The sequence below is a fragment of the Cryptosporidium bovis genome, assembly GCF_009768925.1.
Source record: "Cryptosporidium bovis isolate 45015 chromosome Unknown contig_8, whole genome shotgun sequence".
In the NCBI taxonomy this organism is placed as follows: Eukaryota; Apicomplexa; class Conoidasida; order Eucoccidiorida; family Cryptosporidiidae; genus Cryptosporidium; species Cryptosporidium bovis.
The window spans coordinates 579,208-595,846 of record NW_027124998.1 but is presented as its reverse complement, the minus strand read 5'-3'; the positions used below and the strand labels follow the sequence as shown (position 1 = coordinate 595,846).

The 16,639-nt window shown below is 32.2% G+C and overlaps 9 protein-coding genes across 9 annotated transcripts; 8 read left to right on the top strand and 1 right to left on the bottom strand.

The window, feature by feature from the left end:
• Positions 1–138: 138 nt before the first annotated feature.
• Positions 139–2,619, top strand: FG379_003500 (uncharacterized protein; the record flags this gene model as incomplete). The annotated part of the gene is made up of 1 exon (XM_067329129.1): positions 139–2,619. The coding sequence occupies one exon, from the start codon at positions 139–141 to the stop codon at positions 2,617–2,619; it is 2,481 nt and encodes an 826-aa protein (XP_067185306.1).
• A 161-nt stretch (positions 2,620–2,780) lies between these two features.
• On the top strand, positions 2,781–4,691 carry FG379_003499 (cathepsin like thiol protease membrane associated; the record flags this gene model as incomplete). The annotated part of the gene is made up of 1 exon (XM_067329128.1): positions 2,781–4,691. One exon carries the CDS (start codon positions 2,781–2,783, stop codon positions 4,689–4,691), a length of 1,911 nt encoding a protein of 636 aa, XP_067185305.1.
• Positions 4,692–4,891: 200 nt separating this feature from the next.
• On the top strand, positions 4,892–5,424 carry FG379_003498 (ubiquitin conjugating enzyme; the record flags this gene model as incomplete). Its single annotated transcript, XM_067329127.1, has 2 exons — positions 4,892–5,041; positions 5,095–5,424. The coding sequence occupies 2 exons, from the start codon at positions 4,892–4,894 to the stop codon at positions 5,422–5,424; spliced, it is 480 nt and encodes a 159-aa protein (XP_067185304.1).
• A 119-nt stretch (positions 5,425–5,543) lies between these two features.
• FG379_003497 (uncharacterized protein) lies at positions 5,544–7,928 on the top strand (the record flags this gene model as incomplete). Its single annotated transcript, XM_067329126.1, has 1 exon — positions 5,544–7,928. One exon carries the CDS (start codon positions 5,544–5,546, stop codon positions 7,926–7,928), a length of 2,385 nt encoding a protein of 794 aa, XP_067185303.1.
• A 204-nt stretch (positions 7,929–8,132) lies between these two features.
• FG379_003496 (uncharacterized protein) lies at positions 8,133–10,808 on the top strand (the record flags this gene model as incomplete). Its single annotated transcript, XM_067329125.1, has 1 exon — positions 8,133–10,808. The coding sequence occupies one exon, from the start codon at positions 8,133–8,135 to the stop codon at positions 10,806–10,808; it is 2,676 nt and encodes an 891-aa protein (XP_067185302.1).
• A 241-nt stretch (positions 10,809–11,049) lies between these two features.
• FG379_003494 (uncharacterized protein) lies at positions 11,050–11,835 on the top strand (the record flags this gene model as incomplete). The annotated part of the gene is made up of 1 exon (XM_067329123.1): positions 11,050–11,835. The coding sequence occupies one exon, from the start codon at positions 11,050–11,052 to the stop codon at positions 11,833–11,835; it is 786 nt and encodes a 261-aa protein (XP_067185300.1).
• Positions 11,836–12,066: 231 nt separating this feature from the next.
• Positions 12,067–12,357, bottom strand: FG379_003493 (uncharacterized protein; the record flags this gene model as incomplete). Its single annotated transcript, XM_067329122.1, has 1 exon — positions 12,067–12,357. The coding sequence occupies one exon, from the start codon at positions 12,355–12,357 to the stop codon at positions 12,067–12,069; it is 291 nt and encodes a 96-aa protein (XP_067185299.1).
• A 394-nt stretch (positions 12,358–12,751) lies between these two features.
• FG379_003492 (regena domain (CCR-Not complex subunit 3)) lies at positions 12,752–13,822 on the top strand (the record flags this gene model as incomplete). Its single annotated transcript, XM_067329121.1, has 1 exon — positions 12,752–13,822. The coding sequence occupies one exon, from the start codon at positions 12,752–12,754 to the stop codon at positions 13,820–13,822; it is 1,071 nt and encodes a 356-aa protein (XP_067185298.1).
• A 367-nt stretch (positions 13,823–14,189) lies between these two features.
• Positions 14,190–16,538, top strand: FG379_003491 (putative low complexity; the record flags this gene model as incomplete). The annotated part of the gene is made up of 1 exon (XM_067329120.1): positions 14,190–16,538. The coding sequence occupies one exon, from the start codon at positions 14,190–14,192 to the stop codon at positions 16,536–16,538; it is 2,349 nt and encodes a 782-aa protein (XP_067185297.1).
• Positions 16,539–16,639: the final 101 nt, after the last annotated feature.

Genomic DNA, 16,639 nt, shown 5'->3' with positions numbered 1-16,639 from the left:
ACCCCTCCCCCCTCAAGAAAATAACGATGATAAATCAAAGCCTAGAAATAAATTGTAGTTAGTTGCTAAAGTAAAATTTGTTCAGTTTTAATTCAATCTTTAATTAATGATCTGCTATTTAATGGCATATAATCACTGATGTCGACTAGGATTCCAAGATTTGGCTTCACAGCGAAAAATGAAAAAGCGATTTCTAATTCTAAATCTAACATTTCTGAAACTGGTATAAACAAGGAAAATAAAGTACCAGGAACTATTTTAAAAATTAGGAATGAAAGATTAGAGGAAGCTCAGAAAGATAAAACTCCTTATAACTGTGTTAAAGTCCATGTTCCAAGGGTAGCTTTTATTAAGCAGAAACCAATTGAGAGTTCAATTGAATCAACAGGGATAAAAAGGCAAGTTACTGGAAAGAATGTAGTTATGTTAAACACTAGGGCGAATATAAATTCCATGAAATACACTTGTGCAAGATCTATGAAAGATAATGTAAAACAATCGAGTGGGAAACAGGAACATTTAAATATAATACAAAACTTAAGTTTCAGACAGAAGAGCCTAATAAGTGAAAGGGAGTCTAAACTAGAGAAGTCTAAACTAAAACTTAAAAAAGTGGAGGAGGAATGTAATCAACTTGAACTTTCATTCAAAACCTCAAAATCAGAGCTTAAACTTCAGCTGGAGTATTTAGAAGAGGAGAATCAAAAATGTATAAAGGAGAAAACTATGATTCAGAAATTCGAAGAAGAATCAAAATTAGAAATGGAAAAATTGGAACATCAATTGGGCCGTATTGAACTATTACTCAATAAATACAGAAATGAAATCGATAGTTTCAGGGATCTAAATAACGAGTTAACTCAAAAAATATCAGAAACAGAGGAAACAATAAAGTTATTATCAAAAGAAGTTTTAGAGTCTGAAAAATCAATAAAATTATATGAATATGGTAATATAAATCACAGTGAAATCTCTAAAAGCTTGGGGTTTCCATTTAACAACTCTGTTGAATTTGCTTTGAAATTAGAGAAACTTTTGAATAATGACAAAATAACTTTGAATCAACTCGAATTTAAACTACATAAATTTAAAAATAAACCAAGATTTGTTTTGAGAAATTATTTGGTTGAAATACCACAAACATCCAGAATGTTTATTTTTATCCCAAGTCCAGAAAGGAATAGCGTTGTTGGTGGCATAAGTGATATTTCAGAAAAAGAGAATGGAACAAATATTGAAAACAACCATTTATATGGGGTAAGAACAGATGAATGTAATACAAGTGGGTTTTGTATTAACACAGAAAAGAAGCAAATAATTATAGGTGATAGATACGTTTTTGAAATAGACAAAGTTATTGAATTTGATGAAACAAAAAGACCTTCTTCTTTACTATTAACTGACTTATCTAAGATACAGAGTTATCTTTCCAATATTATAGAAGGGAAGAATATTGAAAGCAATTGCTTGAACAACTACTCGAGAAATAAGAACAAAAATATTTTTCTCAAACGCCAGTCTCTTCTATGTAGTAGAACAGAAATCGAATCTCCACAAATCGATACAGCCTATGACGAACACATGAAAATAATGGATAGAGACAATTTTTACGAAGTCGATATAACTGAACAAAAGGAAGTTGAGATGGACATATTACTCCTTGTTAACGACTTGTTTAATAGTATAAAATTGGGTCTAGATGATAAGATAGCACTAAGTAATAGACAAAATAATCAGTACGATAAAAGCGACTCATTCGTTTCCCCTATTTGTTTTGCGAATATTGGAATGAGCAATACCGCATCCAGAAAAACATTTTGGGGTTCAAATAAGAGCAGATGTGTATTTACTAACGAATTACAAGACAGCGAAACAAGAAGATGCGGCAGCAGTGAGTTTAGTAAAATAAAAACACCGGGAATACTCCATTCCGTTATCCATCAAATTTATCAGAATATTAATAATTCATCGTTAATCAATTGGAATTTGTCTTCAAATATTTTGATTCAGGAACCAGAACCTGAGAAAAGTCATTCTAATGAAGAAAAATCCCCAAGGAGTCCAAAGGAAGCTGTTGAAGAACACTTTGAATTTCCAGGTGGTTTGAAGGGATATCTTCCATCTCTAGATAAAGTTAGATGTTTTATGAACTCGGACGAAGATTTTGATCATTATATGGATCCTGGCCAACATAATTACAAAATTAATAATGTGGTTTACTCGAGAGAAGTTCATTTTATAAAGAATAGCACCCCAAGAGATTTTATTTCAGAAATATACAATGAGATTAAAGCATACTCTCCCAGTTTTCTCCATTCAATCGATGCCTATGATTTTTGCATAGGTGAAAAAGTGCAACAAGAAAATGTAAGTAAAGACCTTCATATAATAATTGACCTGAAACTTGAGGCGAACACAGGGGATTTTTCGGTCAACTCAAGTATTATGCTAGTAGATTTATTTGTCGATAGAAACAGCGGGATAGATAAATATGTTGGTAATTACTTTCACTATGTGAAAGGAGTACAAATAAATGACAACTTTATTCAACATCTTCATCGTGCGAACTCAAACAAAAATAAACCTTTAATATATACTTTAGTTCATTCAAACATTTGACATCAAATTTTATTTATCAACGTATCATTCGCCGCCCGACGGTGCTGTTAGAAATATTCGTATTGTTGGAATTAAAAAGGAACTTTGTATTTTTTCAATAATTTTCAACCATACTCTGCTCCAATAGGATATTTATAGGTTAATTCTCTTCTATATGATAAATGCATTTCGGAATTTTTGTTTGGTTGTTGGCAATTGAGGCCATTAACTGTGTATTTTCCGAGGTGTCGAATAAAAATGAAACTAACTTTAGAGGGAATTTAAACGGCAGCGAGATAGATTTTGCAGTAAACCATGATTTTGGAAATAATTCTATTTATTCAAAAACCGTTGACTATGATAATACAACCTCAAATGGAAGTATTCCATTATCACACAATTTGGATTTTGCTTACAAAGGGTACTCAGAGCACACAGAGTTACTTTTTTCGTCGTTTAACTTCAATTATTCGAAAATCGTTGATAGATGCATTACAGACTACAATTTCCTACGTGGGTTCCTACGAAAAATCGCGCTAACCTTTTATTATTCAAGTAAGGTGAAGAAACTTGAAAATGAGGAATTTAAGCGAAATTCAAATATGGCATGGAAGATTGGCCGCGATCATCGAAAAAGAATAAACATAAGCATAAATATAACAAAATATAATGGCGAAATAGATGATAACTTGAATTTTGAAACTCTTCCGGGCCCGTTTTTAAATAATCTTCTTCACTCTTCTAATACAAGTTGGGTGGGGAACGAATTTAGCCGTTTCCAACGAGAAAACAGTACATACAGGTTGGTGGATGTTCTGAAGAATGAGGATAGCGGAATTTTTTCGATAAGGGAGTGTATATGCAATTTTGTGCTTGAGACACAACGCAACCTGGATCTGAATGTAACATCAATTGAAAAATGCGAGGAAAAAATAAATGATATAACTTTAGCTATGAAGGCAAACCCTGAAACAGAGTTCGATCTTACTCAAGTGTCATTGGATCAACCTCCTTCAAAACTGGTTGTCCCAGATAATGTAAGAGGTGTTAAAATAAGCAGGAAGTGGAGAGAGTCTGTAGTCGAAGGTAAAGAACTGGTATTTGGTTACAATTTTACTTCAGGGGGAATTTCATTGGTTAATAAAACGAGTGAGGGTATTCATGTAGTTAGGGAGCTCCTATCTGAGTACCAAAACTCAGAAATAAATTCGGACCAACTTGCAGCGGACGATAAATCAAATAAACTTGATTATTTCGATTCCCGTGATGTGAACGGCAAGTCTTGTGTTTACTTTCCATATGACCAGGGAAAATGTGGTGGTTGTTATGCATTTGTTGTTAGTTCATCTGTAAGCATATCAAACTGTATTCAGGAATCGATTCTTACAGCCCCACTCTCTCCACAGCAAATAATTGATTGTAGTCAAGGCTTCGGGAACTTGGGTTGTAATGGAGGTTTCTATTCTAATGGGTGGAGTTATTTGCTTGAGAGCAACAACCCACAGAATTCATTTTGTTCTTGGGAGGAGTATCCATATGTCGAATCAGAAAAAAGTTGCCGAGCGAAAAGATGTACAGGATGTTCGACTGTCAGAAAGTACAATGTTTTTACAGGGCTTTCCTTAACCGGTGATGACGGTTGGGATTTTGTAACCACTGTTCTTCCAAAAGTTGGGTCGATATCTTTGAGTGTTAATTCAAATTTACCCGGATTTACAAGCTATTCAGGAGGAATTTATAAGGCTCCAAAGTGCACAGTTCCTTCTGATTTGGACCATGCAGTAATTATGGTTGGATTTGGAGTTAGTAGCAGCGGCGAGAAATACTATGTCATTCAGAACAGTTGGGGGGTTTCCTGGGGTATTTCTGGGTTCATGAATATTTCCACAAGCTCATGTGACATGTTGTGGTATCCTGGAATCATTAGACAGCTTCCATCAGATCCTATATCGGAAGTCTGTAAGGAGAATGTATTTTTGCTGGCTGGTCCGGGAAGAACATATAATTCAGATTCACTAGAAATAAAAAGAAATATTGTCCATCTCAATATTTTTATGTCAATTATCGTATTTTGTTTAGTTTTAGTTGTCTGAGTAATATTGCTTAACCATATTTATTTTTAACATATTTGTAAATTTAAGTTGTTTTTTTCAGGAGTTTTGTACTTTTTTTTGTCCTCGGGTTTTTAATTCAGTGATTCCCTCTGTTCCCGGAAAAAATTATTCATTGTATTTTATTTTCAAAGCCCCGACAAAAATTACTTTTTAGCACAGTGTAATATTTACGTGTTGATATGAGTTTTTCACGTAAAAGAATTGCTCAAGAAAGAGCAGAATGGCGAAAGGACCACCCCGTTGGTTTTTCCGCGAAGTACGCACCCTCGGAAGATGGCGAAGGACAAAATATGATGAAGTGGATTTGCAAAATTCCAGGAAAGAGTGGGGTAAGTTTAAGACTAGTTGTTTTTAGTTTAATTAAATAATTTTCTCCCTTTAGACACCGTGGGAATATGGAGAATATACTCTTATTGTAACTTTCCCGGATGATTACCCTGCGAAGCCTCCGAAATGTATCTTTCAACCACCCTTGTTTCATCCAAATATCTATCCTTCTGGAACGGTTTGCCTCTCTATATTAAATGAGGACGAAGATTGGAAACCATCAATTACAATGAAACAAATTTTATTGGGTATTCAAGATTTGCTTGACAATCCAAATATCAAGTCGCCTGCACAAGCTGAATCTTACCAACTATATACTAATAATAGGGCGGAATATAATCGAAGAATTAAACAACAAGCACTGCAAAATAGACCTTCTGATTGACTCTGCTTACTTCGCGCTAATATTATCCGTCCAATAAACATTAACTATTAGGTGTTTTATTATAATTATTAGTGAATTACTTACTGAAGTTAATCACTCAAATATTTATATGTTCCCAAATGAATCGTGTAGAAAAGTTCATCAATGTTATTCAAAACAAATTAGATATAGATTGGGAACTTTTGGAGAGGGACCTTTCTTCCAAACCGAAATGTTTTGAGCGTATTGATAAGTACATTAAATATTCGAATGATCCTCTCTCAAAAAGTGAAAATGTCGTAGATAATTTATCTAAGGTTTTTGCTCGTTTAATTTCAGTTGAATTACAACTTTATAATCCAAATAATTCTTGTCGAAGACTTGGACTTTTTGTTTCGGACAGTTTTGGAATTCTTCGAAACGTAGATGTCTATACAACTTCAAAATTAATTTTTAGCAATATATTTAGTAACCCTGTAAATTCGATTTCTAACCTTGGGAAACCAAAAATAGACGACCAGATCAATAGTAAAATGTTTTCAACAGGTTATTTTTCCGAGAAGGGCTTCATCGATGACGTAGAAAACATTATCAATAACCTCAAAAATACATGTGATAATATAACTTTATGGCTCATTGTTCCAGAAACGATTTCTTTTTTAAACGATTCAACCTTATCAACAATACTTGAATTTCTTGTCGACTCCATCCATTTTGAACTTCAACAAAAATTTATTATTAGTAAAGATTTGAAGATCAACTTGATTTTCATTTTGGAACATCCACTTGATAGTGATATAAGTAAATCTAAAAATAGGCCTATTGTTACTACAAACCAAGGGATAAGCAATATAAGGATTACTTGTATTAATTCAAAATTACTGTTAAATTATTCAGATGTATTTATCTCCCAAGTCTTTGATGCACTCTTATTGAGAATAGATTTGTCGAGTATAAATACATGTGGTACAGGGTTTAAATACTTAACCCTATTTACACAAAAAAACACCTACCTATCAAAATTTGTAGAAAGAAATTTTAAACAGAGAAAAACATGTGGAGATTCTGAACAAAATGAGTATTCAGATTCAGAAGAAGGTGAGGTAATTGATGAACATGAAAATATAGTGTCTATTACTTTCGGTGAATTTTGTGACTACTTTTTTGACGAATTGATGGATGTTATTCAGTTAAAGATACTTGGGAAGGTCCCACCTCAATTTAATCCAACTGCTGTAGAACTTTTACCATTATCTTCTCCGGTAGGAAGGAATCCTATAAAGGTTGTTTCATCAATTAGAGATTCGCTTAGTTCTGAAAGTATTCTTTTGGGTAAAAAAGGTATTCCGAATTTCGCACTCATTCCAAATTTAAAATTAGTTTCTGAGAAATCAGAATGTAGACTTTTCAAAATAGAAAAAAAAATAAATGTTCGCAATGAATTTATTGAAACTACATCAGTTAGAGCTCCATTCAATTTATCAATTATTAATAGGGATCCGATTATTCCATTTCCCGTTTCAAGAGCGTTTGATTATGAAGACAAAGTAAGATCTACATGTTACATTGAATATTCAATAGTCGAAAACAATATGTATTCACTCCAAAGCGAGTGCTTTGAAAAACTTCTTATAAAAATAAAGGACAAAATAAAGCTAGATATTTACATAGATTGTAATAAGTTATTGAAGTCAAATATGGAAATGAAAAACCAATCATTGAACCAAAAAGAAAATATTTTTAGAACAACACTTTTCAATCTTAGAGAAAACAAAAGAATTTCAGAAGAAATAACTACAATTTTTTCATCAATTCCCAGCCTATTTACTCAATTAAATCAAAATTTAGCTGATTATTTCAAAACTAGATCTGAAAATGATGATTTGGATTTTTTCAAGTATGAGAATTTCGAACAAGAAATAAGTCATCTTGAATGCAACTTTAAAATGAAGGCTGCAAGAGTAGTTGATATATTGTTCACAAAAGAAAAATGGGGATATGATAGAAGACTAGCATTTGAGAGTTTTTTCGTATCATTTCCTATTAAATCAAATGTAAGACTAAACAAAAACTTTATTATTAATACTGGATTGATGGTTGATAACATTGAGCTATTTTTCCAAATAATACTGAACAAAATAAATATATTTCAAAATTTACCGGATAATATTGGAATTAGCAACCAAGATATTAACTATCTAATAGAAAATAGAAGCTTTGTGAAAAAATATACCCCAAAAATATTTTGGTTGTCATTGAATATTTTTGTTCATTCATTGAAACATGTTTCTAGAGAGTACTGTCGGATTTTTTACATTTTAAATAATCGAAATTTTGAATTACAAAACAATATTTTACTACCAAAGTCAAATGAAAACAATCGTAAAGTAATAGACAAATTATACTCTAGCGATTTAATTCACATAAAAAATATTTACTTGAACTATAACGCTATTTCGTTTACAAATGTACTTGAGATTGGCGACACAAAAATTCTCGAAAACAAAAAATTGAATTATGAGTAGAATTAGTCTTATTAATTTATCGAATAAATTTCTTTTTTTTCAGATTTTTTCGCATTTTCTTTTTTTTTTTTTTTTATAACTCGAACGATTTTGCTTAATCGCTCAAATTCGTTTCCACAAATTATTGGCATCAGTAATTTCTTGTAAGTTAATTTTTCAGATGTAATGGGATAGTTTTAATTGCTGTAGTAAGTTCTCATAGCTATGCGTCTCTCAAGGGTACCAACTAGTAATCGACCCCAATCTTCAACAACTGAAGAACAAAGTTTAATTTATTATGATAATGCACGTTCAAGATTTGGAAGCAGCCTTGTAATAGATGGCCGGCCACCTTTAAACCAAGACGATATTACTTTGAAATTGGTAACGGACAGAATTAAGGGCGAACAAGAATATGAGGATTACACAGAGACCTGGGAGGGGGATGAAAAAGGATTAATTTGGGGGAAAAAGGAAGCTAAAGATAAAAGCTGGGAGGAGGAATGGATTGAACAAAGGAACATTCCAAACGGATCCATTGATTCTCAAGTTATATCTGAAGAATCACATGAAGATTTAATTATTAATGTAACTAACAATATAAAACAAAACAACCTAAGTTCTGAATCTGAAAACTATCTTGGAATTTCCAACGAAAGCATTAACAAGGCATCGCTTGGACAGTTATCTGGAATCGATTATAGAAAAAATAAGAGATGGAGAGAAAAGTGGTTTAGGAGAGGAAATAAACTTTTTGTGAGAAAGTGTGTTGAAAATCTTTGTGAAAATAATGTACGTGTAGTTAGTTATAGTTTCGAAGACTCGGAATTCAACCTCGAATCTTTAGAGAAAGAAAACAGTTGTGAAGTAAATTGGAGATTGGTTCAAGTAAACAAATATGGAAAAAATAATCTTAATTCAAAGGAATGGAGAGAACATACTGTATTTGATAAGGATACATGCACGATAATTTACCAGGAAAAAGGAATTAAACCCAAATTAAACAACGGAACATTTTCATTTGTATCTAAGAGAAAAAAGTCACTGGTTGAAGCAACAGAGATAGTATATAACTCTTATAAAAGTGGTGACTTTTCCGATGAATGCGATTCTAGAGAGATGATTTCAAGTTCAAAAGTTCCAATTGAGGAGGAAGCGAAGGTGATTAAAGATAGTCTTGAAAAACAACTGGATAGTGAAGAAAATAATTTTAAATACAATGAAATATGGAAGGAATATGTTGAAGTAGACAGTTATGGAAACAAGAGTGGAAAAAAACGTGGGATTAAAAATGAAATGACAGAATGGTACGAAGTTTGGTTTGAAAAAGTGGATGGAACAAAAGAAACCGATCGATGGTTTATTGATGAAGAAAAACAATGGGGGGAAAAATTTGGTTATTCCAGGTCTAGTAATGAGAAATTTTCAGTCATTTGGGAAGAAGTTGAATATAAAGACCATTGCAAAGTCAAAACAGTGAGAAAAAATTGGGAGAAAGTGGGGGAAAATAACACCTGGGGTGAGCAAATTGTGGAAAAAGGTAGCAAAAATGAAAGGGTTGAGTTTATTAAGGAGAATTGGTATAACAACGGAACTGAGCATTTCAGAGAGGAGTTTTATGAAGAACAAATATACAATTCACAAAAACATGATGAAACAAATGAACACCTTCCTGAAAGTGTTTCTAGAAAAGGGAAAAAAAGAAGTGAAGGTATATTTACTGGAGAATCTTGGTCTGAAGATTGGAATGAAAATCTTGTTCGTGTAAATGACACAGATGAACTCCTTAGAACTTATCATTCCACGAATAAACAATGGACCAACAAGAATGGGGATCAGTGGGGTGAAAAAAGAACACAATCTCTTAAAGAGGTTGCTTCTGAAGAGAATAGGTTAGGCCTTAAAGCAAAAAAACAAGACTCTTCATCTCTTTTTGAAGATAAATATTCATACTTTGAGTCAGGTGAGACATGGAATAAGAGCCAAAACTACGAATCGTTGGATTATTGGGAGAAAGATGGCCTACAGGAAAAGGGTAACAAAAGGGGAATAGATTTGAAAAGTGACGAAAAAAAACGCGTAGAATGGTGTGAGGAATGGAAAAAAGACGAAACTGGGAAATTTGATAAGAATTGCTGTTGGGAGATGTGTGATTCTATTGGACCAATTGAAATATGGCAGGAAAAAGAAGTAATAGAAAAGTCAGGAAGAATCAATATTTTTAAATGTGGAACGAAATATGATTCTGGTGATCGAAGTAAAATTCAGCAAAAATGGGAAGAAGAATATGAAAATGACGGAGAAGGTAACACTCATACTACAAAAAGTGGGAAAGGTGTTGAAAATTGGTATCTTGATGAATTCGGAAGTTCTGAAGAAAAAGGCGAAAAATGGGCAATAAAGAAAGGATATAATAGTGAAGGTAAATGGGAAGAGAAATGGTCAGAAAAACCATATTATAAAGAGGCATGGAAAAAGGGCGAAAATTTTCATGGAGATAAGTGGGAAGAGGAATGGAAAGAAGACTTCAAGAATAAATGGAAGTGGGCGCAAAAGAGTGGCCAAAATAGCATTGGGGATAAGTGGAGAGAAGAGTGGAGAGAAGAAATTGATGAAATAAATAGTTCAAGTAAGAAAACAGCGAAGAAGAATGGAATGAAAATGCATACAGGGGAGGAATGGAGTGAAGAATGGGGTGAAACATATTCCGGACTTGGAAATGAGTACATGGGTTGTGGGGGTGCTACTGCAGAATTTGTAGAGAAGTGGGCAAAAAAATTTGCATCAGATGGAGCTGGAAACTTCTGGGGAGATTCCTGGGGCGACCATTGGAAATGGGGTTCAAAAACAAAATCCTGGGGTGAGAAATGGAAGAATAACTCAATCGTTGAGAAATGGTAGGATAAAATGTGACACAATAAATTAAAGCACCAATAAATAGGACAGTATCTGCTCTATTAATATTTTACCTATTCAAAAGAGAAGTAAAATAAAAAGTAAATTCCAGATTAACAGTATTTTGGCGTCAAAGGAGGGGAAGCCAAACCATAATGATACAAAAAAAAATAATTAAAAAAAATCGTAAGTAAAATATCTACTCAGTTTATTATATGATGGATTTTTAATACTTATGTTTTAACAAATGCCAAAAATAGAGGTTGGGATGCCGAAATGGGTATCTAAACAACTAAGGTCAAAGGGTCTACAAAAATTACGTTGGTATTGTCAGTTGTGTGAAAAACAATGCAAAGACGAAAATGGCTTTAAGTGCCACAGAAATTCTGATTCACATCTTCGCCAAATGAAACTTTTTGAAAACAACCCAAAGAAATTACTGGATGATTATAGCAAACAATTTGAACGCGCATTTATGAAGCTAATGAGGACAAGATATTCAAGAACAAAGGTACTTGCAAATACTGTGTATAATGATATAGTCCATGACAAGAATCATATTCATATGAATGCAACTATCTGGACAACATTGACTCAATTTATACACTATTTAAGTGACACAAATAAGTGCATTATTGAAAACTCTGATAAAGGGTGGTATATTCAATACATTGACCACGAAAGAAATAAAAGGAATGAAGAGCTTAACGCAAAGAAAAATATAGAAACAGAAATAAATGAACAAAATGAAAAAATATTTAAAATAGCATCGGAAAATGTGGTTTCAAGTATATTTAATCCAAAAAGACTCCCAACTATACTGCTAAGAAACAGTACATCATGCGAAGGGGACGATAAGTTATCATTCGGACTTGGTCCTAAGAACAACAGGAACTCAAAAGAAACAACTCCGATTCAAACTCTCTTTCAATTTGAGCGAGAAGATGTTTGCGATAAGGAAAGAAAAAGAGATAATGCAGGACGTAAATTCGCTAGGAATAGAAGTAGTAGTTTATGTAGGGAAGGTTACTAGTAATAGGCTGTTAAACAACTTTTTTTTTTAATTGTGCATACTCAAGTGCGTACATTTTTGCCATATTATTGAAACCTTTGTAATCATTAGATCTCAATATATTTCCTGCGTCACAATTCAGTGGACTGTTGGGATTTGGATCAGACAAAATTGATAATATTGCTCTACAGAGAGAGTTGAGTGTCCATGCAGGACTCCAATTGTGCTTGATAACATCAATACAAATTTCACCTATAAAATAGAATTGGATCCAGAAGGAAGAACGAAAATCATACCTGTTGTAAAATTTATATTTGGATGAAAAATAGGTGTTTCAAATGTAGGAATGGGAGGTGTTAATGGATATTGAATTGGAATATTGATATTAATCCTGTAAATTCCACCTTCATATGCTGTTCCCTTTGGCCCTTTTAATTTGGCAATCCAATATAATATATTATCTTGACTATATAAGTTAAGATAAAGCTTACATTGTAGTTCACGTTGTTCAAACTTACGAAGGCGACAACTCAATATCATCATCTTTATTTGTCAAGGAATCCCTAATTTCAATAAGCAGTCTACTTTTACATGTACTCATTTAATCATAAACAATGAAATTGAAAAATATCGAGCTCCTATTTTTTTCGATCCTCGTGTCATTTTAGGCGCTGATGCCTTTTGAGGCGAAGCAAAAAAAAATATGGCACATTTTTCTCGGACCTTAAAAATAATTGAATATATATTTATTTTTGTACTTGTATATGTACTTTTTGTTTAAAAATATCAACCGAGGTAATTTATGGATATTGTTGGTACTTTAGTTAATTTATCTCCAAAATTGTCAGAAATAATATTCAGTAAAGTTATTTTCTGACAAACAGAAAAGTTAATTATATTTCAAGGAGTCGAAACTTTTAACTATAGCACTTAGATAATGCATGCCGGATATTCCGATTTTATTTCGAGACTAAAATTGGAATTTAATAATGTTTTTTTGTCACTAACTACATTATCAGGCTATAAGATAGAAACGCGTCCCATAGAAGATGATATTGAAGAAATACAAAAAAAGGCGGAGGAGGTAATGCAAAAATATGAAAGTAAAGTTGATTTCCTGGAAATTCCAGAATCAGATAGACACAAACTTGAAGAGTGTTATAAATCAATTATTAATATTAAGAAGGTCATTTCAAGGTATGAAGAAAAAATAAACACTCATGATGTCGATAATAATTTGGAAGAGTCTAATAAATCATTACTAAAGGAAATGTCAAAATTGGAGATATCTGGACATAGCGTGGATGAAGGAGTCTCAGAGAATGAATCATGTGTGAATTCAGAGGAAACTTTTAATAATTTTTTTGAGGACAATGAAAACTTAGATGGATATTCTGAAGATGACTATTTTCCAGAAAAGGAACTTCCGACAGAATATAAGAATTCAATGGGTTTTTATGTTGAACTATTCCCAAGAATTTGTACAGATGCTTTAGATTTGTCGTTTGAAAACAAGCTTACAATAAATGACTCGATCGGAAAACACATTCAGTATACCCCTAGAATGGTTTGGCACAACCCAAGAGGTGATTTCCCATCAGTTACACTGTTCGATTTTCATAACCCATGGCTTTTTGACAAACTAGATTTAGATACTTTATTCTTTATTTTTTACTTTCAACAAGGGACTTTTCAACAATTTTTAGCAATACAAGAATTAAAAAGGAAAAAATGGCGTTTTCATAAAAAATGCTTTGCTTGGTTTTTCAAGAGATCTGACTCAAAGGTCATAAATGACGATGTTGATGTTGCTGATTATGTTTATTTTGACTTTGAGAAGGATTGGTGCCAAAAGATCAAGAATGATTTTGCCTTCGAGTTCATTCACTTAGATAATACTCAAGTTATCGAAAAAAAGTTCTCCGAACTAGTAAAGTTAGATAATGGAGTTAATAGCGAAACAATAATAAGTGATGATGATGATGTTGAGTTGGTAACAGAGAAGTGACTTTATTTCACTGCCAATCACTTTGAATGTGTACAACTGCAAAATATGGCAAATTTGACAGTGAGTATCGTAAAATATACCACAGAGATAGTATTTAATCTTTATTTTTATGTCAATATAATTCAGTCATTTATTGTTTTGCCATTTTGATGCCCTAAATTTTACATATGAATTTCCCTTTTAAACTAATTGGGTGCTGGACCGCCAAAGTTGCATGTGATTTTAGTACCGAAATAATTTGAAAATATTCAGAACAAATATGTAGATGCGGTTTATTTTTGGAATATCAATAGGATTAATTATTATAGAAAATACAGTTTTTACTCATTGATTTATCTTTTATTTGACAGAACTGAAAATATTTAAGATGATTGATCAGAGATTTGAAAAAAAAAATAACAATTTTAAAAGTATTAAACTTTTGAATAGACCCTTGAAAGCTACTGGTCTCAGAGTAGATTCAGAACAGAATAACAATACGGATTCAAAAATAAGCAATAAGCAATTTAATCCCATAAAGGGGCTTTTAAAACCGAGAAGAAAGGAACATAACTCGCTTTTTCAAAATGTGAAGGTAAAACCACATCCTTCTGAGATTGGTACATTTAAAAACCAAAACAATACGAATATCGTTAGAACAACTTTTGATCAATCAGAATTACTTTTAAGTAGCAGCTCTAGAAATAACGAAACAAAGACTCTGGGTTTCTTAGATATTCCAACAAGGTCAGGTGAGAGTACATATTTTGATGCTCATGTAACTGCTCCTATAATCCCAATGGAGTCAAACAGAGTTCATCAAAATCTCGATAGATTGAAAAATGAATTTTGCAGGTTTATTGATTTCAAGTACCATGCAAGTACGATAGGAAATACGGATTTAGAACAAAGGGTTTTTCTTAGAAATTGTTTCGAAAAACTTAAAGAAGTTGACTATCCAACTATAAAACAGCAGCAATGGAACGAATATCAGAATTTACTATTGGAACAAAAGAAAAATCTTCTCTTATTTCAAAAGAGTAGAAGTGGTGATCAACCCTTGGACGATGCTTGGTGCCAAACAGATGAATATTCGTTCGATGAATATGTAAATAACAACATAAAGCTGAAATTTGATAAATTAAAAGAAATAAAAATGAAAAGGCTAGCATTGAAAAAGAAGTTGTTTCTCAAAGGATATTTCGACATCACAGACTTTGATGATATTGAAGAAATCTACGATGATAAAATGTTAACAAAGTTAGGACTTGGAAATCAGTTTATTAATGATTCGTCTGAAGATGAGTTGGATGATCTAATGAATTATGTGGATCAGATAGATTCTGAAGGAAGAATTACCTACAACAACTATCAAATTAAACAAATTCTTGGAGTGTTTGACAGGAAACTTAGACGTAGATGTAAACCGGATTACTATCAATTTTTCTTTGGAAGAACAGACTATGAAAAAGAAATTGATGATAAAAGGAGGAGATTGAATGATCTCAATGGAAGTGAAAGAGTTCCTATGGAATTAAAGATGAAACTTGTTGAATTTCTTGATAAGAAGTTAAACTGGACTGAAATAGAAACGCCTTGGGAGTGGGAACATGATTTTGTTGTAGATGAAATGAATAATTCAAGTAAGAGAAAATCAAACATAAAATTAAGTGACTTGGATTGTACATTATTAAAAGGAAGAATCCCGGGTGATTTCTTGTATGAATTAACCGAAATAAGGAAGAACTATAGAAGGGAATTGCTAGATAATGCATTGAGGATTCATGAAATGCGGGGCATCTCAAACGAGTTAACTAGAGGTTTTAATAAAAACGGTGAGTTGTTAAAGATGGAACTTTATAATAATGAAATGAACAAAGATTTTAACAAGTTGTGTGGGACAATAGTCGATAAAAATAGTGAAACAGGTGAATTAGCGCAGATAAATGGGGACAAACAATTGGTTGAGCACAAAGTTAGATTTAAAGAGCCAGAAATTCTGAGTATTAAAGACAAAAATAATGAACCATATAATATTGTTGTTGAAAGAGAGGATCAATCTCCACAAATTTCACACCTAAACATTGACGATTCCGTTGAAGTAAAAACTGACTTTGAAATGACACCAAAGATTGAAATTGACCAGAAAAAAATATCAATATATCTTAATAGAGATATGCTAAATAAAGGGGTTGCAGAGAGAATAAAAGAAGATTTGTTGGCACACTTAAGTAAAATAATTAGTGAGCAGCAGACAAGATTTGAAGCCAAAAATATTCCGAACACTGTTCAAAACCATATATCAAACGATTATAGTGAAGTTGGCAAGAATTTTACATTAGCGATTGACTTTAATGATAAAGTAAGCAATTCGAATTTGACAAAATTACAGGTGGATAAATGTGAAAAATTGGATTCACACACCAATTCTATTTATAATGCCACAAATTTAGATGTAGGTTTGTCACAAAGTAATAGAGATATTGAATCAATGAAGTCACGGCTGTCTCTACTGAGAAACGCAGCTGGAGTATTAGAAGTTTTAAAAGAACATGAACAAGAATCAAACATAATATACAACCACAGAAAACTCAAGGATTTAATTACTGAACGTATCGGAAACTCGGATTTTAATCTGGATCAAGGTGAAATAAGAACATTGCAGGATGGTGTAGATGAAATAATTAAAGGTATAATTGAAAGGAGAAAAAGTGAAGTAATAAAAACTGAAGGTTAATTAACAGGATTAAACAATTATAACGTTAATTAGTTAATTATAAATTAATTAGTATTAAATATAGATTTATGTAGAAACAATAGCACCAAATTGATGTTATT